Source organism: Nylanderia fulva, unplaced genomic scaffold, assembly GCF_048542155.1.
Source record: "Nylanderia fulva isolate GAGA-0341 unplaced genomic scaffold, ASM4854215v1 Scaffold73, whole genome shotgun sequence".
Classification (NCBI taxonomy): domain Eukaryota; kingdom Metazoa; phylum Arthropoda; class Insecta; order Hymenoptera; family Formicidae; genus Nylanderia; species Nylanderia fulva.
Window position 1 is genome coordinate 51,077 of NW_028190841.1, and position 27,441 is coordinate 78,517.

Genomic DNA, 27,441 nt, shown 5'->3' on the forward strand with positions numbered 1-27,441 from the left:
ACGAGATTTATCTTTTCGTAGCGTTCGCGTATTTCGGAAAGGACAGAATTTTATGATGTTATAAATAAATAAATAAATAAAATATTAACCTGACCTATTATAATTATTTTTTAATAAATGTTTCATTATTATTATCATCTCAGTCTAAGTCGTTTAATTAATTTTTAGTTTTTTAATAATTAATTTAATTTATTCTAATCATTTTAATATGTGAAAAATACTAATACGTATACGTTTTATAATGAATTAATATATTTCGAGAGTCGAATTATATATTTTTAATAATATAAAAGTGTTCAAAAATTATATTTGACTTTTAATTTTAATTATTTTAGCAAAGAGTTCCGAAATCTCTTACACACATAATAGGGATTTTGTTCATCCATATAATTCGCAATTAAGTATATATGTTAATTATTAATTTTAATAAAATACAAAATTAAAATTAAAGGTCAAATATAATTTTTGAACATAAATATATTTAATTTGTTATAAAACGTATACTTGTGATAGTATTTTTCTCGTACAAAAATAACTAGAATAAATTAAATTACTCATAAAAAAATAAAAAAATAATTAAATAATTTATATTTTATATGATAATAATAAAACATTTTATAAAAAAAACAGATTTAATAAATATAAGTATATATATAACATGTACTTATATTTATTGAATCTGTTTTTTAATAAAATGTTTTATAAGCTTAGAAAACTTGACTTTGACGTAACTAGCAAATTTTATTTAATTATTTCACGACGGTTTGACGTAATAAAATGTTTTATTATTATTATATAAAATATAAGTTTAAATTCTTTAATTAATTTTTAATCTTTTATGATTAATTTAATTTACTCTAATTATTTTTGTACGAGAAAAATACTATCATGGGTATACGTTTTATAATTAATTTAATATATTTGTGTTTAAAAATTATATTTGACCTTTAATTTTAATTTTTATTTTATTAAAATTAATAATTAACATATATACTTAATTGCGAATTATATGGATGAAAAAAATCCCCATTATGTGTGTAAGAGATTTCGGAACTCTTTGCTATAAAATAATTAAAATTAAAAGTCAAATATAATTTTTGAACACTTTTATATTATTAAGAATATATAATTCGATTCCCGAAATATATTAATTCATTATAAAACGTATACGTGATATTATTTTTCTCATATAAAAATGACTAGAATAAATTAAATTAATTATATTTTATTAAAAAAAGATTCAATAACTAGTAGGTCAGGTTATAATTTTTTATTTATTTATTTATAACATTATGAGCTATTAAGCTCATCATCTCGTTCGCTCTCTGTCTTGCTTTCATTCGGCAAGTCACAAACGATATATGATACTCGTATGTTCCTACTTCAACTCTCGAGAATCTGAAACAAACGAAACTCGTGTCCAATATACAGGGTGTCCGGTAACTAACAGACCAATGATTACAAATGGATTCTTTGGTCAATTTGGGAACGATTTTTCCTCAGCAAAAATGTCGAAAAAGGTCATCATTTTTTACAACTTTCCAATCTTTGTCATTATGTATCTTTATAACTAAGCCTTAAATTAAAATTTTATTATAGTAAACTCTACCTGAAATTAACTGAAGAATGTAATTATGTTAGACTTTTAACTCCAAAACGTTTAGTTTTCAAAAAACCTATTTTTTTCAATCGCTTATAACTCGAAAATTATTGACTTCTCAACATTTTTGCTAAGGAAAAATCGTCTCCAAATTAGCCAGAGAATCCGCCCTTAATCATTGGTCCGTTAGTTACCGGACACCTTGTATATATTATATAAAAGTGTATAGCACGTCAGAAGCTTGTGAGCTTACAGCGATAAGTAAAAACAATTGCGTATTTATTTCATTGCGTTTATCTGTTTAAACGCGCGCTTTAATTTTTCCAACGTTTTTGCCTGTTTATATTTTAAAGGTCCTCTCTTCTAAAAATCTTGTTTTAAAGATCCTCTCCGCGAGCAAAATTCGAAAACATAAATTATTTAAATTTAATAAGGAAAACAATTAGATATTTAAAGACAAGGCTCGTGTGATATTATAAAATTAAGATTTAGAAAGACAGGGCCAACTATAACGAGCATATTAAATTAGTGAGAGATGTAATGTCAACACATAATTGATTTATTTCTTAGTAGATACAATGATAATAAAAATAATAAAACGTTTCGGCTGTTACCTCAGCCTTCTTCAGTAAATATAAAAACAATAAAAATTCTCTTAAGAAAAATTATGACATATTACGCATTAGAGTCTATTTTTTAATGAACATTTTGGTTTAATAAGTCGATGAATTTAAATTGGGTTACGCTTATAACATTTATTAAATTAGATATTTTTTCTAATCGGCTAACCATTTTTTAGTTAAGATGGTAAATTTTTTGATTATGTCAAAAAACATGTAAACGAGTTCCCTGTTGTTAGTAGAACAGGTTGACGGCCCATTCCACGTCATCAATTCTTTTGAACATTATTAGTTAAAATTATCGTCAGAACCGCTTGATATGAGAATTGAAAACAATTAGATGTTATCCAGCATCAAAAAGTTAGTCCCCATCATCAAGGATATTTCCGAGTAAGTTCGTCATTGCAGTATATTTCACCGTGATTGTCTAAGTATATTTTTATTTTTTTGGTATATTAATTTATATTAATAAGTTATTTTTTTTTATGTGAAAGATCTTAATTGTGTTTAGAATTGCTTACTTAAATTGATGAGTAGTCAAGATTCCGCCAAGTTGATGTGTTCACTATACAAAGTCACATAAATTATTTAATATTTTTACTTTATTATTTGTAAATCCTCGGTAATTTCAAAATTTTTCTATTTGAAAATTATTAATTTTCTATTGCCAATTAATTTTATCACAGACTTTACTCTTACTCCCATTGCACTTTCGTTTGCGGTTTTCAGTATACGATTTTTTATCGTAGTTACTGAAAATTATTATTGTGAATTATACTTGTGCAGTGATTTGAAGAATTTACAATTTCGTTGAAATTGTTGATTTTTCAAAAAAATTACGAGATTCGCGGAAATTGCGTGCTTTCTTGGCATTTTCCGTTCGCGGCAGGCGGTTTATTTTTGATTGTTGCAAGTGTTTTTGTTTTTTTTTTTTTTTTTTTTTGATAATAATAATGTGAAATAAATCACGATATTTGACAGATGTGCATATATATAGAAATTGTAATAATAATAATATTATATCATAAAATTGTAAATTGTTTCAATTTTTTATAGACTGCGATAAAAGATTTTACATTTGGATAAGAAACTGCGGTAAGTAAAAATATAAAATTCTTGAAAACGTAAAAATATTTGATAACGTAAAAAGGTGAACTTTGAAAAATAAGGAACTTAAAAATTGCACTAATAAATGGGCTATATATATATGTGAGCCGTGCGCGGATGTAAGGTGTGTTATATCGAAATTTAATTAATAGAATTGAGAATTAATCCCAATTTTAAGTCTTACAAATGTCCAAGCTAATTTTTTGTACCTCGTGTACATTTTTGAAAGTTATATCGAAAAATTAAATTTCAATATGCGTCTTACATCTCACATTTCGCATACGGCTCACATATAGCCTATTTATCTCTTATACTTTATTTCAACCCTTATAGAAATTTATTACTAGTAACGCCAATTTATCACTTATTTCGAGTAATTAATCACTTTTATTTCGAATACTTAAATTACTGTATATTATAGTATTTTAAATACTCAAAATAAGTGATTAATTGGCGTAGTGATAAATTTCTACAAGAGAATAAGGAGCCTTTAAATTCTTAATGTAAAAAATTTCAAGTAATTTTCTTTAATAAAATTTAATTAAAAAATTTAATTAAAAAATTTTAGAACACTGTGTTATATCACATTTAAAATCGTGATTATTTCAATAAAAAAACATTTTATGTGTAAAAAATATATTTTTTATATTTAATAAATTTTATATATATATGCATATATGTAAAATATTCTCTCTCTCTCTCTCACACACACACACACACACACACAACGGGGGCCAAATCTCTCAAATTGGTCTCATGATCAATTAGCCTGGATTCGCACCAGGGGCAAAGTCTGTTGGTAATGTCAAACGAATTTAGCCTGGACTTGCACCAGGGGCAAAGTCTTTTGGTCGAGTCTACGAAATTTAGCACGGACTCGAACCAGGGGCAAAGTCTTTTGGTTCAAGTCTACGAATTTAGCACGGACTCGAACCAGGGGCAAAGTGTGTCGGTAAGGGGCAAAGTCTATCGCACGAAGATGGCGGTCTCTTCTTTAGGCAGGCCTTTGGCGATCTGTCTATTAATCTGTGCTCTCACTCACTTTATACAATGATGAAATACAATGACTAATGTACACGCGAAAGAAAGAAGATTGCTCTCTGGTCAAGTCACGTCCGTACGAGATGACAGCTAGACCAAAACTGTCATGGAGCCTGAAAACAACCACCGGGCGGTTGTCAATAAACAACCCCCCTTAACGATGAAGCTCCACGACACAAGGGATGATATTCAGGGGATGAAAGATCAGGGACGTAACAATATATATATATATATATATATATATATAGAGAGAGAGAGAGAGAGAGAGAGAGAGCAAATTGACATCATTTAAACGTCAAATGACATCATTAAACTTCAAAATGACATATTAAATGTCAAAATGACGTCGTGACGTCATTTGATGTTTAATGATGTCAGTTTACTACTTGGAAAGCTTTTAAAAAGCTTTTTAATTAAAATTATTTATTTATATAAATCTATATTTATTTTATAAAATAAAATGATTTATTACATTGCATATAAAAAGATAAATATAACATTTTGTTTCTTTTAATTTTAATCCTCTTGTTTATTATAACATTTTGTGCCACTTTTACAAAAAAAATAAACATGTATCACTATAATTGTCATATGAATTGCATTCAAAATTAATATCTTATCTCTAATTAATAATTGCATGTTATTTAAAAATTAAAAAAATATATATTATATCATTATCACATATTGCATAAAAAAATAACATATTTCACTATCACATGTTGCATACAAAAATAACTTAAAATAACGTGCATTACTAATTATCACATGACAAAACGCCTTCAACCTCGGGTGCGTTCCGTTATGCACTGCAAGTACTGGCACTATGACGTCATGCAAGTGTACTGTTGACAGCGTTCCTTTTTAATTTTGTGCACTTTGAAGCTACTGCAAAATAGTAAAACGGAACGCACTACAGTACGCTTTCAGCAGACTTTTAATTAACCTTTTTCGCTAATAATCATCGAGTGAAAAATTGGTGAAATGGATAATACCATTATTGCATTAATTACATATAATTTAATCGAGAATATATATGATTCGAGTGAGTCATCAAGTGAAAGCGATTTGGAAATGGAATTAATAAATGAAATGAGACAACAAATTAAAATACCTAGAATAAAATGTAAAAATTACGTTAAAAATATTGTATCATTATATTCAGATATGGAATTTAAAAGTTAGTTCCATCGTACACATGGAGGTAGCCATCTTGATTACTGCGAGTGCTTTACCTCGCCGGTTGCAGTAATCGCAACAGGAAATAACGTCAAAATTAATGACGTCATATACTCATGATAGTACTTTCGCAGTGCACTGCTATCTATATCGGAACGCTATTGGTAGTACTGTCAGTACTTGCAGTGCATAACGGAACGCACCCCTCGTATTGGGGTTATATGACGTCTTAATCGTTCTATGACGTCGATATATTTCGAAAAAGTTAGAAAGATTAGAAACGATCTATAAAATTCGTCGACTCTTTGCACAACCAAAACCTTCTTCTTTAAAAAGCTCATTCATATATTGTATATTATATATATATATATATATATATATATATATATATATATATATTTACGTCAAATGACGTCATTTGACATTAAAATGACGTATTGCTATCTAGATATTATTTCTAGCAAGAACGCATAGATAAGCACAATAGCTATCGAATAGGGAATTTTTGAAGTCCCCAAACATTTTCTATTTAATAGCCAATCGTTTATGTGTGTTTCTATTTATCTCATTTTTGACGTTTGTGACGTTTGCGAACTCACTCATACAGCGATAACAGCTGATTCCGAAGTTTGAGGAAGTGAAGTAAATTCTGTACGTTTTGTATCGATAAAGTTTTTTATATTTTTATTTATATACGGTACATATATGTTTGAATAATTAAATAAAATTTGATAAAATAAAGTAAAAATATGTTGAAACCGAAAGCTCTCACGCAGGTTTTAAGTCAGGCTAATACTGGGGGCGTGGAAAATACTTTGTGAGTAAACATTTTAAGTAAATTAATAATTTTTAATAAAAAATTTTATTTTTTGTAAACAATTCGTCAAAATTAAATTTTTTATTATTTAAAAAATTTTCTAGTACTTTTTATACCTAACTTGTTATTGACAAAATAATATACGTTTACATATACTTTTTTATATGTATTATTTTTTATAATTTAATTATAATTTTTATTTATTGTAAATATTTTTATCTGTTAATTATAATTTTTATTATAAATATTTTTATCTTCTAATTATAAAATTAATTTATTATAAATATTAATCCCTTAATTAATATCCCTTGAACAATATTTTAGATTACTTAACAGAGATGGAGGATTACTAGCGTACAGTGGTTATGGAGATAAAGATGCTAGAGTTACAGCTGCTATTACGAGTAATATTTGGACAGCTTACGAGAAGAATGGAAGGAATGCCTTCAAGGAAGACGAATTACATTATGTCCTAATGGATTGCATGGTAATGATATTAAACTTTTTATTATTTGAAATAAGAATAAGAATCTTTTAAATTCTTCCCTTCTTCACAGGAAGGAAAAGTTGTCATTACAGAAGTAGCTAATTTGCTCTTGTGTTTGTACGCAAAGGAAAATGTGGGATTTGGATTGTTGCGAGAGAAAGTGCAGGCATTGGCTATGTATCTTGATCAACCCTTAAAAACGATAGCAAATATGCCTTGAAATTACCATTGTTTTGTTTTTAGGAATTCTTATTTCATTAAAATATGCTCAAACTTATTCTTTTTATTTATTGTTCATGAGAATTTATGATTATATCAATATATAATACGCTATGTATATGTATAAATATATTTTTTATTGATTTGAAATTATGTGTACTTTCACTTTTAGCATATACATATTTTTATACACGATTATAAGAATATAATCCCAAGTAGCAAATTACGTCATTTTGACATTTACTACTTGGGATGCTGTATATATGGGTGTATTATAAAAGAAAAAGCAAAAGGGAAGAGAAAAAAAAAGTAAAAATAAAGATAAATTTAAAGTGTAAGACAGGCAATAAGAGCCAATCGCGGAAGACAATGCGTTATCCCAACGAAACTAAATTTTGTCGTTAGAATTAAATATCTGTGCACAAGGCACCAAATTTTACTTGGTCACAGAGCAGTCACCCGGCAAGCGAAAGGTCTCGGGTTCGATTCCCGATTCAGCGACTTTCGGATCTATATTTTTCTCTTGCATTTATTTATTTATTTCCGTAGGGGGGTTAAAGGATTATTGAAATTAAATCTCAAAGATGAGATTATTTCATATTTTAAAATCTTGGCCGTGACTAAGTAAAATTTGGTGTCTTGTGCACAGATATTTAATTCTAACGAAAAAATTTAGTTTCGTTGGGATAACGCACTGTCTTCCGCGATTGGCTCTTTATTGCCTGTCTTACACTTTAAATTTATATTTATATTACAGAGCCTTGTTAAACTCTTAAAAATAAAGAGTTATTTGGAACTTCAATAGTACAATAAATCTTTTATTTCGTACAAGTTACAATTAATACAAACAATTTGCATTTTAATTTTTCTTCATCTCACTTTACAAATCACACGCTATGGAAGGTCTACTTATTAATGTAAATTCACCTATCGATAATATAATAGTTGTTGTAAATAATTACTATTTATAATGCAAAAATGTGGTTTGGTGTAATTTAATATAAATTTATATAATTTTTTGAAATATATATGTTTATATATGACATTGTGAGACTGCATCGGCAAAAAATTAACTTCAAATTTTTTTTATTTGTTACACTCTGTGAATTGCACTACTAGATAAGAATTATTGCATATAGAAGGTTGTGGTATGTAAAGTTCTATATCAGAATTGTTTTATATTTTGAATGATCATTAAAGAAATGATTTTTGATTTCCTTATTATACATCTGTATACATACACTGATAAGATGGATATGTTTGTATGTATAAAAATGTGTGTGAAATCTGTGTGCCTCATTAAAATAATTTTTCAACCGAGAATTAAATGTGTAATATAAAATATAAAAATTTGTGTTTCTCAGACAAATTCATTTTATGCAGTTAAATTAAATGAACAATTAATTAAGTTGCAAACACTTGTTAATATTATAATTATTCGTATTGGATAATACTTGACAAGAGAATTTTCAAATTAAAAATTTCCACTTGAAACACAAAAATAATTAAATATGCATATATGTATGTATATACGATAACTTTTTACATCCTTATCGTGTAATAATCTGAATAATCTGAGACCTATCTCGTTATAATAATTTTAATCTCCAATGTAAATATATATATACATATTATCTTCTTGTTCCCTAATGCCAAACATTGAATAATCAATAAATCTATCTATCATTATTATAAATCTCTCCATCTATATGAAAGTATACAAACTTTACATGAGTAAAGAGGAGCGCATGTGTAATGTATATAATATAATGAACATTAATTAATACCGACTAAAGATTCACGAGTAGATACAGAAGTTTGAGCTAGAAAGTAATCGCCTTACATGCCTAAAAAACACTGTACATAGTGCGCGAGATTAACAACAATATATATTGGTCCTAAAATTCCGTCAAATTAATTATTATCAGCCAATTTGTAATATATCTTGTTATGTACCTCACTATTCGCATAAATATTTGATACAACTATAAGAGATTAAAAAAAATTTTTTTGTTAAACTGTATACCCTCTTACAAAAAGAAAAATGTGTATGAGAAAAAATTTTGCACATGTATTGCAATATTATAATGGCATCTATAAAAAGCCAAAATATTACGTATGTTCTTTTTTTCCAATGTGTTTATTATATTCTTTTGTTCTCAATAATAGGCCTTTGACAATTGACAGCCTACATCTGTTGTAACTATTATTTATTACTACGGATGTAGGGGATCATATCGCAGTGTGTGTATATTTTGACATTTAATGACGTCAGTTTGCTACTTGGATATTGTATTTTTTTCTATCTATGGATGAACAATACGTGCACTATTATATTTCAAAATCTTGTAAATTGTACATATTGTTTCTCTCTCTTTCGCTCTCTAAAATTTCCTTCATAATAGCATCTACAAAGAGAGATTAAGCTTCTACTTTTTTCTTTTTTTTTACACACATTTCAAATTTGTATCCTTAACAAGTAAGTGTAATAAAATTGTTTCCGTTTAGAAAAAATCCCTCTTCCCCATATTATTAACAATACAATGTAAAAAGTCAAGTGTTCATATTCAGTTAGTTTTTGTTACAATTACAATGCGTCTTGGATTTCTTTTTTTTTAAATTATCACGTGTTACAGGTATACAAATATTATTTTTTTTTCTTCTTTATGTTTTACAGCGGCAGTGCGAAGGTATAAGTAAATTTAGACGTTCTTACGATAAGGACACACCGGATGGAGAGTGGGAAAAAGAATTTTTGTACAGATTCTTCGCGGTACAAAAATGTGACAATCTCTACATCCCACTATATATATATATATATATATATATATATATATATATATATATGTGTGTGTGTGTATAGTATATTATTTATAGCGCTAAGATTAAAAACTACGCATTATCGCAGAAATTTTCACAAATATACATCATTTTATCTATTCAAAATATATACGACAAAGCTATAATAAAACATAACTGCAGCCATTTCATCTATATGGAACAACATTATTATTTATTAATAATATAACTATTTTCTCTTTCTCTCTCTCTCTCTCTCTCTCTCTCTCTCTGACTATATATGTATAATTATATAGCGTACCTGCTTTTAAAGCAGATAGGTGCGCTTATAGAAAAAGGAAGGTTTTTCTTCTTCTTTTACGTCTGTATAAAGTTGTATGAAATTATTAAACTATGTCCTTCTTTCTCTCGTGAGATCGATATTTTTTTCCCTTTCTGCGTACAACTTGTCAATGAAGAGGAATAAATTAATAATGATACTTTCGGTTTTTAAAGCTTCATGTACAATATATATATATGTATGTGTATATGTATATATCTTGTGCTATGTAATATAAATACATATACTATATAAAATTTCTTTATCCTTTGCACAGTAATGTCCCTGTTTTTTTAATTACATTATCTAGGAATAGAGACTATATAATGGAAAAAGAGTTTTTCGGAGCTTACCCTTTACAATTAAATGTAGAAACAACGAAAGAAGAAAACAAAAACAAAAAAACAGTCTTCGCACACATCTCCTGTTGCAGCGCAGTTGATTTTTTCAAATTAAAGGAGGCAAGAGGAAAAACAAGGACGGATCTTAGACATTACATGCGTGAACCCTTCTGCTGCAAAACCTAGAACGTAATCCAACAGTCGAAGCTTAATAAATCATCAGTAATTAGTCACTTATTATATAGTAATTATAATATACTTAATTCTAAATTATGAGTTGTCAAATTTAAATATCATACAGATTTTATTCAAATATATTGTTCCGCCTCTGTTACATTGTTGCGCCATATTTATATATACATAAATATATATATATATATATATATATATATACATGTTTATAACTATAAAGCTACAGCAGTTTCAGTTCCCAAAAGCTACCCCATATCAAAAAGCCACCCCATACGATATTTTTAGTATATATATATATAATTATAGTATATATATATATATATATATATATATATATATATATAATTTAATTTTTTATATGATCTAAATATATAAATAATTTATATATATATATATATATATATATATATATAAATAAAAGCTACCGATAAAAAAATATACAGGAGACAATGGACAATTCATTCTTATGTATGATGAATAATATAGTTTTAGCATGCATAACAATAATTCATGCAGGTCACAGGTCATAAAGTAACCAAACCAATGAAAGAAAAAATTCTTTATTTAACGAACGGCATGCGGTACATAATAATAGTAATAATAATAATAATAATAATTAATAATAATAATAATAATAATAATAGTATGGTACGTACAACAAATATCAGAGGCAGAACATGCTTAACATGCGAGGAGGCCTCTGAGTCTCTCACAAACTATTAGGTGGTTTTTTTCAATTAATACGACTTTAATAAAATGTGTGCATTTAAAGCACTGTGTATGTATATATGTACAAAACATATAAGAAATTTAAGATTGTCTATAAATTTTTATTTATAGAAATTTTTTAAAAATTCTCGTCAAAAATATATTTAAAAAATCTATAAAAAAATTCTTTCCTTCTTTTTTTTGTTTTGTTGTGATTAAGCAAAATAATTCTAAGCAATTGTATCTAAAGTATTGCGAAAAAATGTAGATAAAAATATAATTGAACCGAACCAAGCGTGTGATTGATAGGATATATATAAAGTAAAACTTTATCTTTTAAAGGTATATATCTATAATATATATCTTTTATTTGTCATACGATAAAGCTTATCTTTGGTTTTCTACCCAACCCATACAACTGTCAGTCAATTTAGGCAAATCATTGTTAATACCAAAAGTAATATTGTTTTATTGAACCTCGTGAAAAATTGATAAAAAAATATGTTATTTGATTTCACAATAATGTTAGAAATCAAGGAAAAATCGATGCTGGATTGCAAAAATCTAAATAATTTTCTTACGGAAAGCATTTGTACTTTAGATATTTATTTTCTCACTTCTGAATGAAAATCTCTCATGCAACCCAACATAGAAGAGGTATATAACATAATACCGACATAAATTATTCAGAGGGTACATAATTCTCACGTAAACAGTGAAGCTATTTAGTAAAGAAATGTGAATCAGACCTCTATTAATAAACCTGTTGATTAATAAACTATTGTATTACTAGGTTTCAGGGTATAACGAAAACATAAAATGGTCGCATTAGCCATAGTGACTACTTTGACTCAAACAAGGATGGGAAGCAGTCGAATAGGATAGCGGTACCTTGACACGATCCGTGGATTCCTCTTCTTTACTGCTGAGCTGACTAGCTCCATATTCTCGGCTTACGACACACAGAAACTCGGCGTGATCGTCGTTACCATAGTTATATTGAGAACCTATGTTAATTAACTGGAAAGAAGAAATAAATAAATTAGTAAAGAAACAGCATAAATAAAAAGAAAATGTTATTGCAAGTCCAACACCATGTGGAAAAGAAATTTATATACCAATAAGCACCAAATACATAAGATTTTGGCTTTCAATGGAACTGGCTGTTTTTTGTTTTTTTTTATATGTTGTAACTTATGTCCTGCTAAACAAAAGATGTAATAGTCTCAAAGCTAAATATTGGATAATTACTGAGTTATAGCCAGTCAGACAACTCACAGAGCCTAAGTTTTTGTATTTGACTTGCTGTGAATCAGTGACCATCTATTATTTAACTTTGAGCCTATTACATTTTTTGTTCAGTAGATTATAAGCTACGACATATGAGAAAAATCAGTTGATTTTACTAAGATTAAGGATTTTTAAACCTATATAAAATCCTAGATAAAATTGAATCTTGGTCACAACAAGCTACAACATATGAAGAAAACAGCCAATTCCAGTAAAAGCCAAAATCCTATTAGAAAGCCCTTTTAGGAGATGATTCTTTGTCGAAAATTAAGAAGGATTCTATCATAAACATGTTTTATATAGCTTTAAGCCTATTACATATTTTGTTCAACAGATATAGCTACGACATATAAGAAAAACCAGCTGCTCTCACTAAGATTTAATCTTATATGATTAATACAGGGTTTTTAAATCTATATAAAATCCTAGATAAAATTGAATTTTAGTCATAAGCTACAACATATAAAGAAAACAGCCAATTTCACTGAAAGCCAAATCCTATTTGGTACAAAGTCCTTTTAGGAGATGATTCTTCATCAAAAATTAAGGAGGATTCTCTCGTAAAAATGCATAGTCCTGTCTCGCACCCTATTTAGAATTACTTTGTAAATGAAACAAGGAAATACCCAATATACCTGTTCAAATCTCCATCCATCTGACATGGTGGACACCATCTGCGTCAACTCGTCCTCGTGACACTGGAGAACTCTGTAAACATGCTTCTTGGAGTCCCTCTGCGGTCTGGTGTCCCTCAATATGATCCTCTCCTTAACTAAGCGAATGAGCTCGGTGATGTTATAAAACTCCGCCTCCTCCAGGACTCCCTCCTCAGTCAGGTCCTTATTTATGACCAGCTTGCCATGACGTAGATAATTTAACACCGGACTGAAGTACGTGGGGTCGCGGTCTATCAGGTAAGCTCCCGTCTCGTCCTTAAAGAAAGAGGAAAAAAGGCAAAAATTATTATGTCGCGCATTTTTCTAGACGGAAGAAAAAAAATAAAAAATAAATCAAATGTAAATAAAATAAACACTCGAAAAAGATTATAGAATACTAAATTGGGGAATTAATTTAAAATTCCCGGTTTTCTCGGAAGCAAAACAACACGGGTCAACTAACCCTGTCCGAAATAAGGTCCGAGTCTTCCTGACAGAGCCGATACAGAAACGAGTTCGGGTCCCTCGCCAGGGTGGTCTTCGCCGTTAAAAAGTACGTCCCGCCCACGTTCAGTCGCACCCACTGATTTTTGTTGCACCGTTTGTTGACATGATTCTCGGTCATTTCGTGCGAGTTCGTGTTCGTGACATCGAGATCCGCCATACTTGCATCTGGCAGCGATTGACATTTAAAGGGACGCGCGAGTTGGGTTTGATTAGGTTTCTGTTCCCGGAACGGGCTTCCCCCACCAGGATGAGGAGAACGCCGTTGATCAAAATTCGGTTTAAATGAATTAATGGAATTTTTTGTTTAATAATAAAATAATAGATATTTAATAATAAAATTAATTTTATTTATTAATTAATTATAAATGGAACTTAGTAATCTCAAACCAAGAGATACAGTACCGAAGAATTAATTTTTCGCGCTTGGGCTCTATTGGCCGATTTAAAATATCATATATTAAAATTAATTTTATTTATTTATCATAATTATGTAGATAAACTGTATTTATTTTATATATATAATAATATAAAAATGGCCGCATTCGGCAGACACAACGGTTGAATGATTTTCTGATGTACTTCGATGCCAATTGGCTGGATCTTAAAGTAGTAACCAATCACGTTTGGTTGCTACTTAGCAGTTGAGTTTGCTGAATGCGGCATTTGATATATGTATATCTTATAATGACGTCACTATCACTTTATTTATTTAAGAATAAAATAATAAATATTTAATAATAAAATTAATTTTATTTTTACATAATAATTATATATGTTCTACCCCAGGTAACAAACTAACGTCATTAAACGTCAAACTGTGACATCATTAAACGTCAAAATGGCGCAATATTGAAATATTTATGCAATATTTTAGCAATATTTCGTGCTGTAGAGGCTGGAACTTGGGATATTAAAACAAAATCATATATCTTTATAATTACCTAAAATAAATTTATATATTTTTATCTTATATTTATCTAGTTAATTTTGAAATTATCTAAGCATACTATATATGTATATAGTTTTTATATTACAACTTCGAACCTCTTTATAATTTAAAAAGTATACTTATTATAATGAAAAAATACTTTTATTATAGGGTTTTGAAAAGCTCTTGAGATAAGCTACAAGAATATGCAATAAAAATAAGTGGTTCTATTTAAGAAATTAAAGGTGACCTTCACGTGACCTTCATAAGCAACTATTCAAGGTCAAACTAATGGTTCCATCTTAGGTTCAGGAATTGGTTCACAACGAATTAAACTTCGGTTAAAGCGAGTTGTGGAACCGGACTTTAACAATTTTCAAAACCATACAATAACTTTTATTTTGTTTAAAACAAATTCTTCTATATACAATCAAAAATAAAAAATTATTTGAGATGGCTCTTTAAAATGGGACTGTATATAAAGATAAAATGACGCCAAAATGTTATCTAGATAATTATCTATATAGATTTATTTAGATAACAGTAAACGATAACTGAACAATAAAAAATGTGTTCAGTTGAATATCACCCAAAATACGCGTTTCAAATTTCGTCGCAAAAAAAGAATACATTTATGGAACTCACATAAAAACACTAAAAGTTTCTAAACTTCCCAGGAAGAAAGCACGCGATTGGCTGTTGACTAGAGAATTTTTTCAAGCCCCAAAAATTCATCTATCTGACAACCAATCATATGACATTTTGAGAAGCAAGATCGGATTATTATATTTTTTTCGAATTATTATTCAAAAAATCTTTAAAAAAAAAGAATAAATAAAAAATAAAAAAAACTTCAATATACTCGACTAGAATTTTTTCATCGCGCATTTTTTTTCCTGCGAATAAAAATTTCGATGATAGAAAGGTTAAAGGAGGGAGGGCAAAAAATATTTCGCTGGAAAATTAACGATCCACGAGGAGGGGAGCGAATCACCTCGGAACGGAGATTCCGGGTTCCGGGAGTTCCTGCACCCGCGGCATGTAGATAAATAAATTTCGGTCTCGCGGGGTCTGGGTTCGAGACTTCGCGCGATAAAAAGCACCCGTATCTCTCTCCCTCGCGGAGACTCGACCGGCAGTCATTGCGACACCATCGGTCCTCTCTCTTTCTTTCTCTTTCTTTCTCCTTTTCTCTCTTCTTCGTGATATGCGGGGTGCCGCGTCGTCGCCGCCGTCGTCGTCGTCGTCGTCGTAAATTCCCCCCCATCCCCAGGACTCTCCGAACGTCGTCGCGTGTCGTCGTTTGCCCAGGGGACACCAGCACCTTTGACCGAAGGATGCCGGTGAAGGTCGACGTGATCCCGCCACCACCCGCGAACTCGAAACAGCCCGGCGTCACCAAGTCCTTGTTGTACAACGGCTCGCGCTTTCAGGGCTCGCAGAAGTCCAAGGGCAACAGTTACGACGTAGAGGTGGTCTTGCAGGTTAGCCTCCCCCCTCCCTCTCTTCCCTTCACCACGCTTTTTCGGAAATTGCGCCACAAAATTGAAGCTCGCGTTTTGCGCCTCTTTTGTAGAGGAGAGATGGATTTTTTAAGTGTAGCTTCACTTGGTTTTTTTTTTTTAATTCTTTAGAGTTTCTTTGGGTCATTCAGATTCTGTAAAACAGATGCAAAGAGGATGAGATAAACTTGTTTTTGGAATTTTCTCTGATTATTTTGAAACTTCTCGGTCCTTTCTTTGGGTCATCTTCAGTAAATTGATTAGACAGAAGGTTCTGGGTATTAGCTTCACTGTTTTTTTTAATGTATCTTCACTTGGTTTAATTATATAGATACTTTGATTCATTACGATCCTGCAAAATCAGTTGCAAAAAGAGTCAGATGCAGATAAACTTGTTTTCGGAATTTTCTCTGATTATTTTGAAACTTCTTGGTCCTTTCTTTGGGTCATCTTCAGTAGATTGATTAGACAGAAGGTTCTGGGTATTAGCTTCACTGTTTTTTTAAAATGTATCTTCATTTGGTTTAATTATATAGATACTTTGATTCATTACGATCCTGCAAAATCAGTTGCAAAAAGAGTCAGATGCAGATAAACTTGTTTTTGGAATTTTCTCTGATTATTTTTAAACTTTTTGCTTCTTTGGATCATCTTCAGTAGATTGACAAGACAGAAAGTTCTGAGTTTTACTGTTTTTTAAATATATCTTCACTTTTAAAAGAGGAACAAGGGAAATTTTGAGATCTCAACCATGAGATAGGAATTCCTAAGTTTCTTAATTTTCACAATAACATCGCGTTTGGCTCTATTGACTGAGATGGAGGTGTATATTATGTATATATCTTCACTTGGTTTAATTATATACCTAGATACTTTGATTCATTCCGATCATGCAAAATCAGTTGCGAAGAGGATCAGATGCAGATATTAAGTGCAAACAAACTTGATTTTAAACTCTTCTCTAATTTTTTAATCTCTCAGTCCTTTTATCTTTAGCAGAGTAGATCTTTTAATTAAAATAAGTGAAGATATACTTGAAAATAATGAAGATAAAGTCTGACAAGAAAGTTCTGGATGTTATCTTTATTTATTTTAATTATATACAGATACTTTAATTATTTTTAATCAAAATCAGGTATGAAGAAAGCTGATGAAGATTAGATGCGGATATTAGGTGCAATAAACTCTTCTCTAATTTTTGAACTTCTCAATCCTTTCTTTGGATCATTTTCAACAGATCTACTAGACTAAAAAATTCTGAGTGTCCTATTAAATTATTATCACACTTTGACATCACAAATTATCTCTTTCAGGATAATTTTTCAGGAGATTCGCACAGAATAAAATTGATATAAACCGCGCAAACAGGCCCAGTTGTTGATTAGAGACTTTCTCACCTGTTGTTTGCAACGATTATTATCCCAATAAATTAGAATTCAATTCGCATACTCATATTTTTCCTTTCACTGTTACAGCACGTAGACGAAGAGAACAGTTACCTGTGCGGATACTTGAAAATCAAGGGCTTGACGGAGGAATTTCCGACATTGACGACGTTTTTCGATGGCGAAATCATCTCCAAGAAATATCCCTTTCTCACTCGCAAGTGGGACGCGGACGAGGATGTTGACAAGAAGCACTGGGTCCGTATCAGTGTTTGCCGTTATCTAAATAAAATTATATGGATGATCATCTAGATGAAACTTTTGCGTCATCTTATCTTTATATAGATAATGAAAATATGTATGATCTATATCTGCATCTTAGATGAAAAAAAAGTATTATCTTTACTAAATTATTTAGAATAATTTTCAGATAATTTTAATTTTAGAATCATAGCACTTAAAAATATTTAAATAGTAGAACTTAAGCAGTAAGCAATAAAAATATGAATACATATATTTTTATATCCCTTTTATAATTTACATTTTTTTTATAATAGTGTGCTTACAATAAGCAGTCTTAAAAATTATTATCTAGATGAATCGCCATATAATTTTATCTTTTATCTAGATATATTTAAAACAAAATCATCTTCGCATCTTATCTAAGTTGAATTTATATATTTTTATCTCATCTTTATCTAGCTAATTTTGCAGGATTGCGATTGTACTTATTTTCCTTATTCTCGTTGCAGAGTAAGTTCGAGTCGTTCTGCCAATATGCCAAAACCTTCAATTCCGACACGTTCGATTACGAGGCGCTGAAGGGTACAGACTTTGTATTCATGAGGTGGAAGGAGCACTTTTTAGTTCCTGATCACACGATCAAAGATATTAACGGTGCCTCTTTTGCGGGATTCTACTACATTTGCTTCCAGAAATCCGCTGCCACAATAGAGGGCTTTTATTATCATCGTAGCTCCGAATGGTAAAGCAATAAAGCGAGTCTGCATCTGCATATTATAAGTTAAAAGAACTAAACACTTGTACACTGAGAAAGAGCTTAATCGGTAATACTTGATCCTTTAATCTGCCAAACTTATTTAAACAAAAAAAAAGCATATCGAATATTACCAACGAAATATATATAATTAAAGACAATTTTTATGTTATGTTTTAGGTATCAGTCCTTAAATTTGAGACATGTTCCGGAGCACAGTATACAGATTTATGAGTTCAGGTGAAGTCCTACACCTTTGCTGAGAAAAAACTCGTGACATTCATGTCTTTTCTCTTCTAGCACACAGATCTCATAAAACGTTTGCCCGATAAATTTATCAGTGCATGTTGTAATAAATTGGTTTGCATTAATCAAGTGACGCTCTCCATCATCTTGGGGGAGATTTGCAGCAAAAAAAGAATTTTTAATATCTTAGTCGATCATGCTAAGAATCAAAGACGAGAATTGCGGAGTGCCTATGTAGCGATTGAATGGTACAATTGATTACAGATTAATAATCATGATATTGTAAAATGCTCTTTTGGTCGAAATAAATTACCTGAGATGCATATCATTTTAAATTCTGGTGTTTATTATTCGGCTTTTGTTGACAAAAAAAACTAAAATATTTATATTTATATGTATGTGTGTCGTCGTCCATGTGATTTACATTTTTGAACATTTAATTTGATAATTAAATCTTACATCACAAATACTTTATTTGTGTTTGTGTGTAGGAGATAAGCTCAACTTTGTTTTTAAAAAAAGTTAAATAACGATAAAATAATTGTAAACGACAAAAATTATTTTTTATTTTATTTGACTTGGGGAAATTTATGAGATCTGTCTGCTATATTACGGAAGATCAGGTGTACTCGTTGTTTGAATGAAGCTGTACGTATGTCGTAAAAAGAAAGAAAAAAAGAAGAGAAAATGATATAATCACGAAAACTATATCGAGATTGATTTGTATTTTATGTGTCAGAAATTTATTTATTATTTACGTGATTGATCTTTATCTAATAACTTAACATACATATATAAAATATATGTATACCTGATTTTTTTTAAGAATAGATATTAGGCACACATGTTGGCTGTTTATAAAACTTGTCATCATGTTTTTCTTTTTTTTAATTAAGTGTTAATTAAATCTATCAATTTCTTTTTCTAGGAAGATAGTACTCTATTGTGATAAGCACATTATCGTACTATAACATATATATATATATATATATATATATATATATATATATATATATATATACGAGTGTGTATAAATTTACAGATTGTAATGAAGTAATGCGTAGTTTATCTGAGATTTTTATTGGCATACTATAGTTTTCATTTGCGTTTTACGAAAATTATTTTAAATCACCGGTGATGTTGATATTTTAAATGGCACATGTTATGTTCTACATTATATTTTAGATATTTATTTATTAGCATTGTTAAGTACTAATAATTTTGTTTTTATAAATATATATATATTTGTGCTAATAACACAAGCCTGTATGATTTTCATGTTTGAGATTTGACAGTGCTTTCCTACGTAATTTTGTTCGCTGAATCCTGACATCAGAATTTGAGATTAAAATGTCAAGAATGATGAAAAATGTCAAATAGCAAACACTGACGTCATTAAGAGTCAAAGTGACGTTTTAAATTTCACTTTACACAGGCTTCATGGACTCCACAAACCCTAGTGTTGAACTTTTATAAATAAATCAATTATAGTTTTTTTGTTTAAATTAATAAATTACAGTAATAAGATAATTAAAGTATAAGTTATGAAAATGATTTTAAAATTAATTTTAACACACTAAATTTTAATACACATATTGATATTATTATTATTAATTATAATTATTATTTATAATTTTTAATAATTATTTAATTATTTAAAATTAGATTTTTTTCACAGAAAATGCAATTTTTTAAAGATAAAAAGGACTATTTTTCTCTAATTAACAGATTTAAAAAATTCAAACGGCGTTTTGAAAAGGACTTATTTAGTTAGACTATCAGAAAAAAATATTTTGTAAATTATATATATATATATATATATATATATATATATATATATATATATATATATATATATGCATATGGGCAAATTCTGATGTCAGGTTCGAATTTATAAAATTACTTATGAAACTACTTTGCCCAAACATATTTTAAGACTCTTTATTATGCAGGCCTGTGTAATCTATTTAAATACTCAGAAACTATAATGAGTCGAAAAAATTATATATGCTTCTTACGATGAAGCGAATTGACAAGCGTCACAAATTGGATATTGAAAAATGGAAGGTGTACGTAAGATAATATATATATATATAATTTAATATATAATAGCGGACTACCTTCTAAATACACTTTCCCTGATATTGTTAATTATGCTAAGCCGATCTTTATTATAAAATAATTTACTATTATCATTCTTATTTTACGAGCTGTGCATTGTTGTTTCTTTAAGAAGATTATTCTTATACTTAGTTATCGATAACAGTTATATAAAAAATATGCTTCGTAAAATGTCACATTTTAATTTATATAGTTGCGATTTTTTTCAAATATATAATCATTTCTGCGAAATTCATCGTTTTCGACGAATTGTAAATCTTGCAATACGTACAATATGAAATGTTATATTAATTTAATAACACTCCGCAATTGCTTATGAAGGGATTGTTGAAATGTATTTTACATGACATATACATATATATGTTCATAAATATTTCATTTATTTCTATTGTACAATTATTATATATATGTTTTAAAAGTGAAACATAAAGTAATAGAGAAGAACATATAGTAATATAATTGAATGTAGATCGACGAGTTCACAGATCAAATTTGCTATTAACTGCAGTAATAATGTATAGTTGGATAATAGATTGACGAAAGTTAAATGCTCAGATTAATAAGAAAATAATGTTACGATATGTTGCGAGACAAATGAACACTTTTGCCAATCTTATTTAATTAGAATAAGAAATTTTGATTAAATTATTAAATAGTAGTTAACCCCCTTAGTTAATTAATTATAAATTAATCAACACTAATAATTAAGATTAGAAATGTGTTTATTGTATATGAACATAGTAAAAAGTATACGGAGAGAAACAGCCTCTCCGCAGATCCCCCCCTCTCTCTCTCTCTCTCTCTCTTCCAACAAAATTAGCATTTTATTATTAAATTCGAAGCATTTTGGCAAACGGGACGGCATTTTCTATTTCTTCCCTTTCTCAAATGTGCTGCATGTGGCCCCTTTTTCAATTTATTTTTAATACATATACATATACTGAAGATATATATATATATATATATATATATATATATATATAAAATTAATATATTAAATATTATATATAATTGTTTTATTATCCTTTTGTGACAAAATATGTATACATTAAATTAATGCGAACCATTTATTAAGGAAGATTTTGGTTTAAAGTAGGAAATCTGTTTGAAATTTTTTTTTACATTATTGATCGACATGCATTGCATATAATTAGTGTATAATGAGAAGTTAAGTTTATTCAGTTATACATCTCACAGACAAGTAAGCATATTGTATGTGTGTGTGTGTGTGTTATTTTATGTTTACATAAAACAATATATTATAATAGTTCTATTTATATATACACATAATTTAATTTTTAGTTAAATCTAACATAATATATAAATACATCATCTCATGTGCTTTTCTGGCATCGAGCAATTTGTTACAGATATACACCCAAGTACCAAAATGACGTCATTTGACATCTAATGACGTCATTTTGATACTTAATGACGCCTATGACGTCATTTGACATCTAATGACGTCATTTTGACGCCTAATAACGTTATTTAATTGACGTCTAATGACGTCAAAATGACATACACTTGCTACTGGGATCATTAGAGATCGGGTATGTTTTATCTATCTATCTATACAATACACACACAAACGCATCTCCTGCAATCTTATATACTGTACAAGTATAACTTATTATTTAGGTGAAATTAAATAAGAGATACAATACTTTTAAATAACATACTTCCGAGAGGAGGGGAGAAAGAGGGGACATTCCCTTTAAACGCGAGGAAAAAAAATCACTTCACAATTCACACGAAAGAAATAAAAACATTGAAGGAAATCATCCGATCGCGATCGATGTGATATAATAATGTAAAAATTCTCGTGCCGTAGAAAGAGCTCATTTTATTGCTCTTTGTAAAACCGTCTTAAAAAATATATATATGCTCTTCTACGGCCAGTGATCGACAGTAAAAAGATTTTCGCGAGGGCACAAGCAAGTAAAGATGTATATATATACATATATTTTATATATATATATATAAATATATATTATATATATATAATTATATGCATTATATATATAATATATAATACTATATATTAATATATAAATATATTATATATACTATATATTTATATATAATTAATATATTAATATATATATATATATATAGCTAATATATCTCGAATTAGCTGCTCTAAACTTTCTCTACGCTTACACTATCATAATTAGTCTACGCCACAACCACCTGTAGACTTAGCAAACTTGTACTTTTTTTTTCAATTCATTACTCGCCCATTTTATGTTAAAGAATATTTCGCACAGAGAGATACGTTTGTGGGGAAGGGGGAGGAAGGGAGGGAGAGGATCCACTTTTCCAACGGCCAAAAAAAGCGACTTATGAATTTTAAAATATATAGGCACACTCGCGCGAGTCGCGTGATGTATAAATAATCGTGTATGTGTTATACTTTTTACTTTGTAATTCTCCAACTGGTTTTCTTTCGCGATAGGAGCTCTCTGATCGATGTAATACGGTGTAATATATTACTTAATAATAATATTTAAGATCTTTCCCTGTTTATGTATATTGTAATATTTCTTTCTTTTTATCTCATGGATGGATGAATGGCACGTGGTACATATGATAATTTCAAACAGATTGACAAGTGACAAATCGTACAGAGAATTGTATACAGAGTGTTCCAAAAGTCCTACAATAGTTAAATATTTGGAAAACAAAGGCTTTTTGTAAGACAAATGTTTCAAATAAAAGTTGTACAGCTTTAAGTAGTAATAATAGTGTGACTATAAATAGCATCACTTTGATATTTTTTAATAAAAACCCCTACTTTTGATTACATATTCATATAGCTTATTTTAAGAACTTTTCAAAACATTCTAATAAAATTTCTTTTTATTAAATATTTTTCAAGTTATGTGGCTTGAAAGATACGCTATTTTTTTTACATAAAATACAAAATATCTTGTAAAACTACTTTTCTGCGCAGAATAATTAGACTAATCAATTGGTAAAGAAAGAAAATTCATAATTGTTTTTAAGAAAAAATGTTACGCAAATTATATACATTTTCTTAAAAATTACTATGCCTTTTCTTTACACCAATTGATTTGTCTAATTATTTTATGCATAAAAGTATTTCAAAAACTAAAAATTTTACAAGATATTTTGTATCATATTTTATGTCAAAACACTGCAAACTTCAAGCATTATAATTCGCACTTAAAAATTTCAAAATAAACATGGCCTTAACAATGCTGTTTATAATCATACTAACATCCCAGATAGCAAACGTACATTATTTTGACGTTGAATGACGTCAGTTTGCTACTTGGGATTACAATTTAATGCGCCACTTAAAGCTCTATAACTTTTATTTTAAACATTTTCTTTAAAAAGCCTTTGCCTCGAGATATTGGACAGTTGCAAGACTTTTGGGACACCCTGCATATTCATACTATCTCGCAGATAGTTTAATCGCTATTAATTATCGAGATAGTCCGCGAAACACGTATTTGTAATTCTCTAAAAACAGGGAAGAAGGGAGGGGAATGTGAAGGAAGAAGGCCCGATTGTGCTAAGTGTATCGTTTTTGCAAGTAACCAGCTACCCTGATGATCTCTTCCCTCTCTTTCTCTTTCTCTCTCTCTGCCATTCTCAAGACACTGTGCAGGAATTGCGACCGACGCAACTCGTACGTGAATCGGTGATGCTGCCGGGTGAGCTTCCGGGGGTCGACAATCCGTTGTTGTGTCCGACCCCGACAAAGCGCAGTTTCCGATGCGATCCTAGACTCTTGCTGGAGCTCGACGAACGGTTGCCGTTGTAGCGCAATTGGGTCGTCGTGGTCGTCATCGCGTACGACTTCAAGTGTGACTTGATCGACTTGGGTAATGGCAGCTGGTCGATGCCATAAACCGTCGTCCGGGCTACTATCGCGCGACACGCCAACTCTTGTAGGCTGAGCACTGTATAAAGACACAAATTTAGCGATGGGATCATACATCTCGCATGTAGGTTCGAATTTATTTGCATACTTTCTATCCCAATCATTAACATCATTTTGACGTTTAATGACATCAGTTTGCTACTTGGGCACCTTCAAGTAGACTAAGCCTAAACAAGGTACCTAAGTAGCAAACTGACGTCATCAAACGTCAAAATGTCACTTTGAAGTCTAATGACATCATTAATGTTAAAATGATGTCATTTTGATATCTAATGACGTCAGTTTAACATTTAATAACATCAGTTTGCTACTTGGGATAATTATTTTGAAAAAGAAACCTCCCAGATAGCCATCATATGTCATTTTGATGTTGAATGACATCGGTAGACGTCAAAATGACGATACTTTGAAGTTTAATGACATCATTTGATGTCAAGATGATGTAGGTTTGCAACCTGGGTAGATTCGGAGATTCTCTATAAGTAAGAGAGATTTCGAATGGATCACTATGTATATAAGATACCTTTGTTGGATCGCCATAATCTTTCCATGCCGTTCCTATGCAGCGCCATGCGAGAGAGTTCCGAGAAGCTCTCGCGAATATTGAAGTCGCAGAGAGGCGAGACTTCGAAAAACGCCATTCGATTCTTAGCTGCGTAAGTCTCCGCATCTCGTTCTCCGACTTGTCTCTTGAAAGCCAAATGCAGACGATTGCCAACCAATACTTTTGGTACACCAGGTGCATGCTACAATAAATTTCCAATCAAGGTCAAGATTCATTCTTCATCATCAAACTCTCGTTGTACAATAATAGATAGAAATTGGAAAGAGGTTGCTTACCTCTTCCACTTCTTTCAGCCACCTGTCGATACCATCAAAGGACCATTTGTTGGTGATATCGTACACTAAAAGTATACCCTGAGCACCTCTGGAATAGGACCGAATGATTGTGCAGAATCTACCTTGGCCCGATGTGTCCCATAGCTGCAGCTTCACTCGTTTCCCATCCAGTAAAATAGTGGTTGTTTTATAAGCTGAAAAGATAAATAATTAGTAAACAAATTTTGTTAAATATCTAGAATAGACCAAATACACATCAAGTGAAGAAGATTGGAAGATAGATATTCCTTAAAAAAATATATAAAAATAGTTTTGTAAGGTAAAGATAATTAAATAATAATTATCATGGATATTTATAGCTATTTTTTATAAAACGAGATTATTTGATATGAATCTTTCTGATTCTCCATTCAACGTAACAAATTTTCTTGAATGTCCAGAGTTCAAATCAGGTGTGCAGCAAGAGAACCAAAGAATGGAAAACCAGAAAAGGACCTACCGCTGCCGCTGCAGAAGGGCGACTCCGCGGCCCCGTCCTCGAGGCCGCTCAGGATTTCTTGCTTGCCTACGTCACTGTCGCCCACCAGGAGAAACTTGAGCAGGTAGTCGTACTGCTTCTCCTGACGAGGCTTCGCCGTGTTGGCCTCACCTGCAGCCATAATATCCGCCTGGGCATACTGCAGGTGACCCAAAGAGTGACTCTCACCCACCTGCCACCGCTCTCTACTCCGTATTCGCGATCCTGGACGACGTCGACGGTGACCACCTGAACGACAAAGACGATGACGATGACGACGAAGACGATGACGACGATGACGACGACGACGACCTCCTGGACGACGACCTCCTAGACGACGATGACGACGAGAACGACATGGACTCCTGGGTAAAAGCTATCGCATCGTATCGAAGTGTGCAGAATTGTCGCGTGGAGTCTGTCATCTAGGATCCCGGTCGGATCACGATCTCTCTTTCTGTCTATTTATCTGTCTCTCCTTTTCTCGTGGGTTAGCGATATATGCAGATATATCTCTAGGCTGCGGATTGCGACACGATGACACGAATCATAACAAAACAAAACTGGTGGACTCCTTGGCACACACTGTACACTTTCTCCACTGTTTTCGCGCTTATCCCTGCCACCGAAGTGTTCCTTCCACTTCGCGCGATATATATCTCGCGTTGTCGCAAGGTGCGCGAAATTCGCGAAGGTCGAGTGTGTTCGTGATCGGGTTGCGGCGGGTTCTTATTTAGGTCCGCTTTCAATCACTTTTTAATCAATTATTGTCATATATTTTGTTCCTCGTAATTTTAATTAATATAATAATAATAATAATAATAAGTAATAATAATAATAATGCGATAATAATAATAATAATAATGATATAATAATCAGAATTAATAATAATAATAATAGTATAATCGATAATCAGAATTAATAATAATAATAATAATTATTATTATTTTTAATAAGGAAAACAATTAGATATTTAAAGACAAGGCTCGTGTGATATTATAAAATTAAGGGTCGGCAGTACACCCAGGCAAACTCCGAATTGATATTGGAGACCTCGTGCGGTGACAACGCGAAACTCCGGTTTCAGTGTTGCCAACGCCGAGAAACCAA

At 30.3% G+C, this 27,441-nt stretch overlaps 4 protein-coding genes and 1 long non-coding RNA gene across 6 annotated transcripts; 2 read left to right on the plus strand and 3 right to left on the minus strand.

The window, feature by feature from the left end:
* Positions 1-1,929: 1,929 nt before the first annotated feature.
* LOC146720260 (uncharacterized) lies at positions 1,930-3,782 on the minus strand. The gene is made up of 2 exons (XR_014926148.1): positions 2,742-3,782; positions 1,930-2,647 (listed from the first exon to the last, which is right to left on the minus strand). It is a non-coding gene; the product is annotated as an uncharacterized LOC146720260 (long non-coding RNA).
* A 2,345-nt stretch (positions 3,783-6,127) lies between these two features.
* Positions 6,128-7,217, plus strand: Lamtor2 (Late endosomal/lysosomal adaptor, MAPK and MTOR activator 2). The gene is made up of 3 exons (XM_029309969.2): positions 6,128-6,361; positions 6,686-6,848; positions 6,919-7,217. The coding sequence occupies exons 1-3, from the start codon at positions 6,294-6,296 to the stop codon at positions 7,066-7,068; spliced, it is 381 nt and encodes a 126-aa protein (XP_029165802.1). The 5' UTR covers positions 6,128-6,293; the 3' UTR covers positions 7,069-7,217.
* A 647-nt stretch (positions 7,218-7,864) lies between these two features.
* On the minus strand, positions 7,865-14,115 carry inc (BTB/POZ domain-containing protein inc). 2 transcript variants are annotated; one of them, XM_029309942.2, is made up of 4 exons: positions 13,836-14,097; positions 13,352-13,648; positions 12,318-12,446; positions 7,865-10,708 (listed from the first exon to the last, which is right to left on the minus strand). In XM_029309942.2, exons 1-4 carry the CDS (start codon positions 14,034-14,036, stop codon positions 10,679-10,681), a joined length of 657 nt encoding a protein of 218 aa, XP_029165775.1. In that variant the 5' UTR covers positions 14,037-14,097; the 3' UTR covers positions 7,865-10,678. The 2 variants fall into 2 exon arrangements, with proteins under 2 accessions (XP_029165775.1, XP_029165776.1); XM_029309943.2 differs by lacking the exon at positions 7,865-10,708 and having other exon boundaries at positions 11,263-12,446; positions 13,836-14,115.
* Positions 14,116-15,763: 1,648 nt separating this feature from the next.
* On the plus strand, positions 15,764-23,803 carry LOC114936653 (glucose-induced degradation protein 4 homolog). The gene is made up of 4 exons (XM_029309904.2): positions 15,764-16,291; positions 17,785-17,952; positions 18,447-18,679; positions 18,872-23,803. The coding sequence occupies exons 1-4, from the start codon at positions 16,145-16,147 to the stop codon at positions 18,933-18,935; spliced, it is 612 nt and encodes a 203-aa protein (XP_029165737.1). The 5' UTR covers positions 15,764-16,144; the 3' UTR covers positions 18,936-23,803.
* On the minus strand, positions 22,060-26,693 carry Rab40 (RAS oncogene family member Rab40). Its single transcript, XM_029309927.2, has 4 exons — positions 26,314-26,693; positions 25,815-26,008; positions 25,498-25,720; positions 22,060-24,993 (listed from the first exon to the last, which is right to left on the minus strand). The coding sequence occupies exons 1-4, from the start codon at positions 26,471-26,473 to the stop codon at positions 24,683-24,685; spliced, it is 888 nt and encodes a 295-aa protein (XP_029165760.1). The 5' UTR covers positions 26,474-26,693; the 3' UTR covers positions 22,060-24,682.
* Between the last annotated feature and the right edge of the window lie 748 nt (positions 26,694-27,441).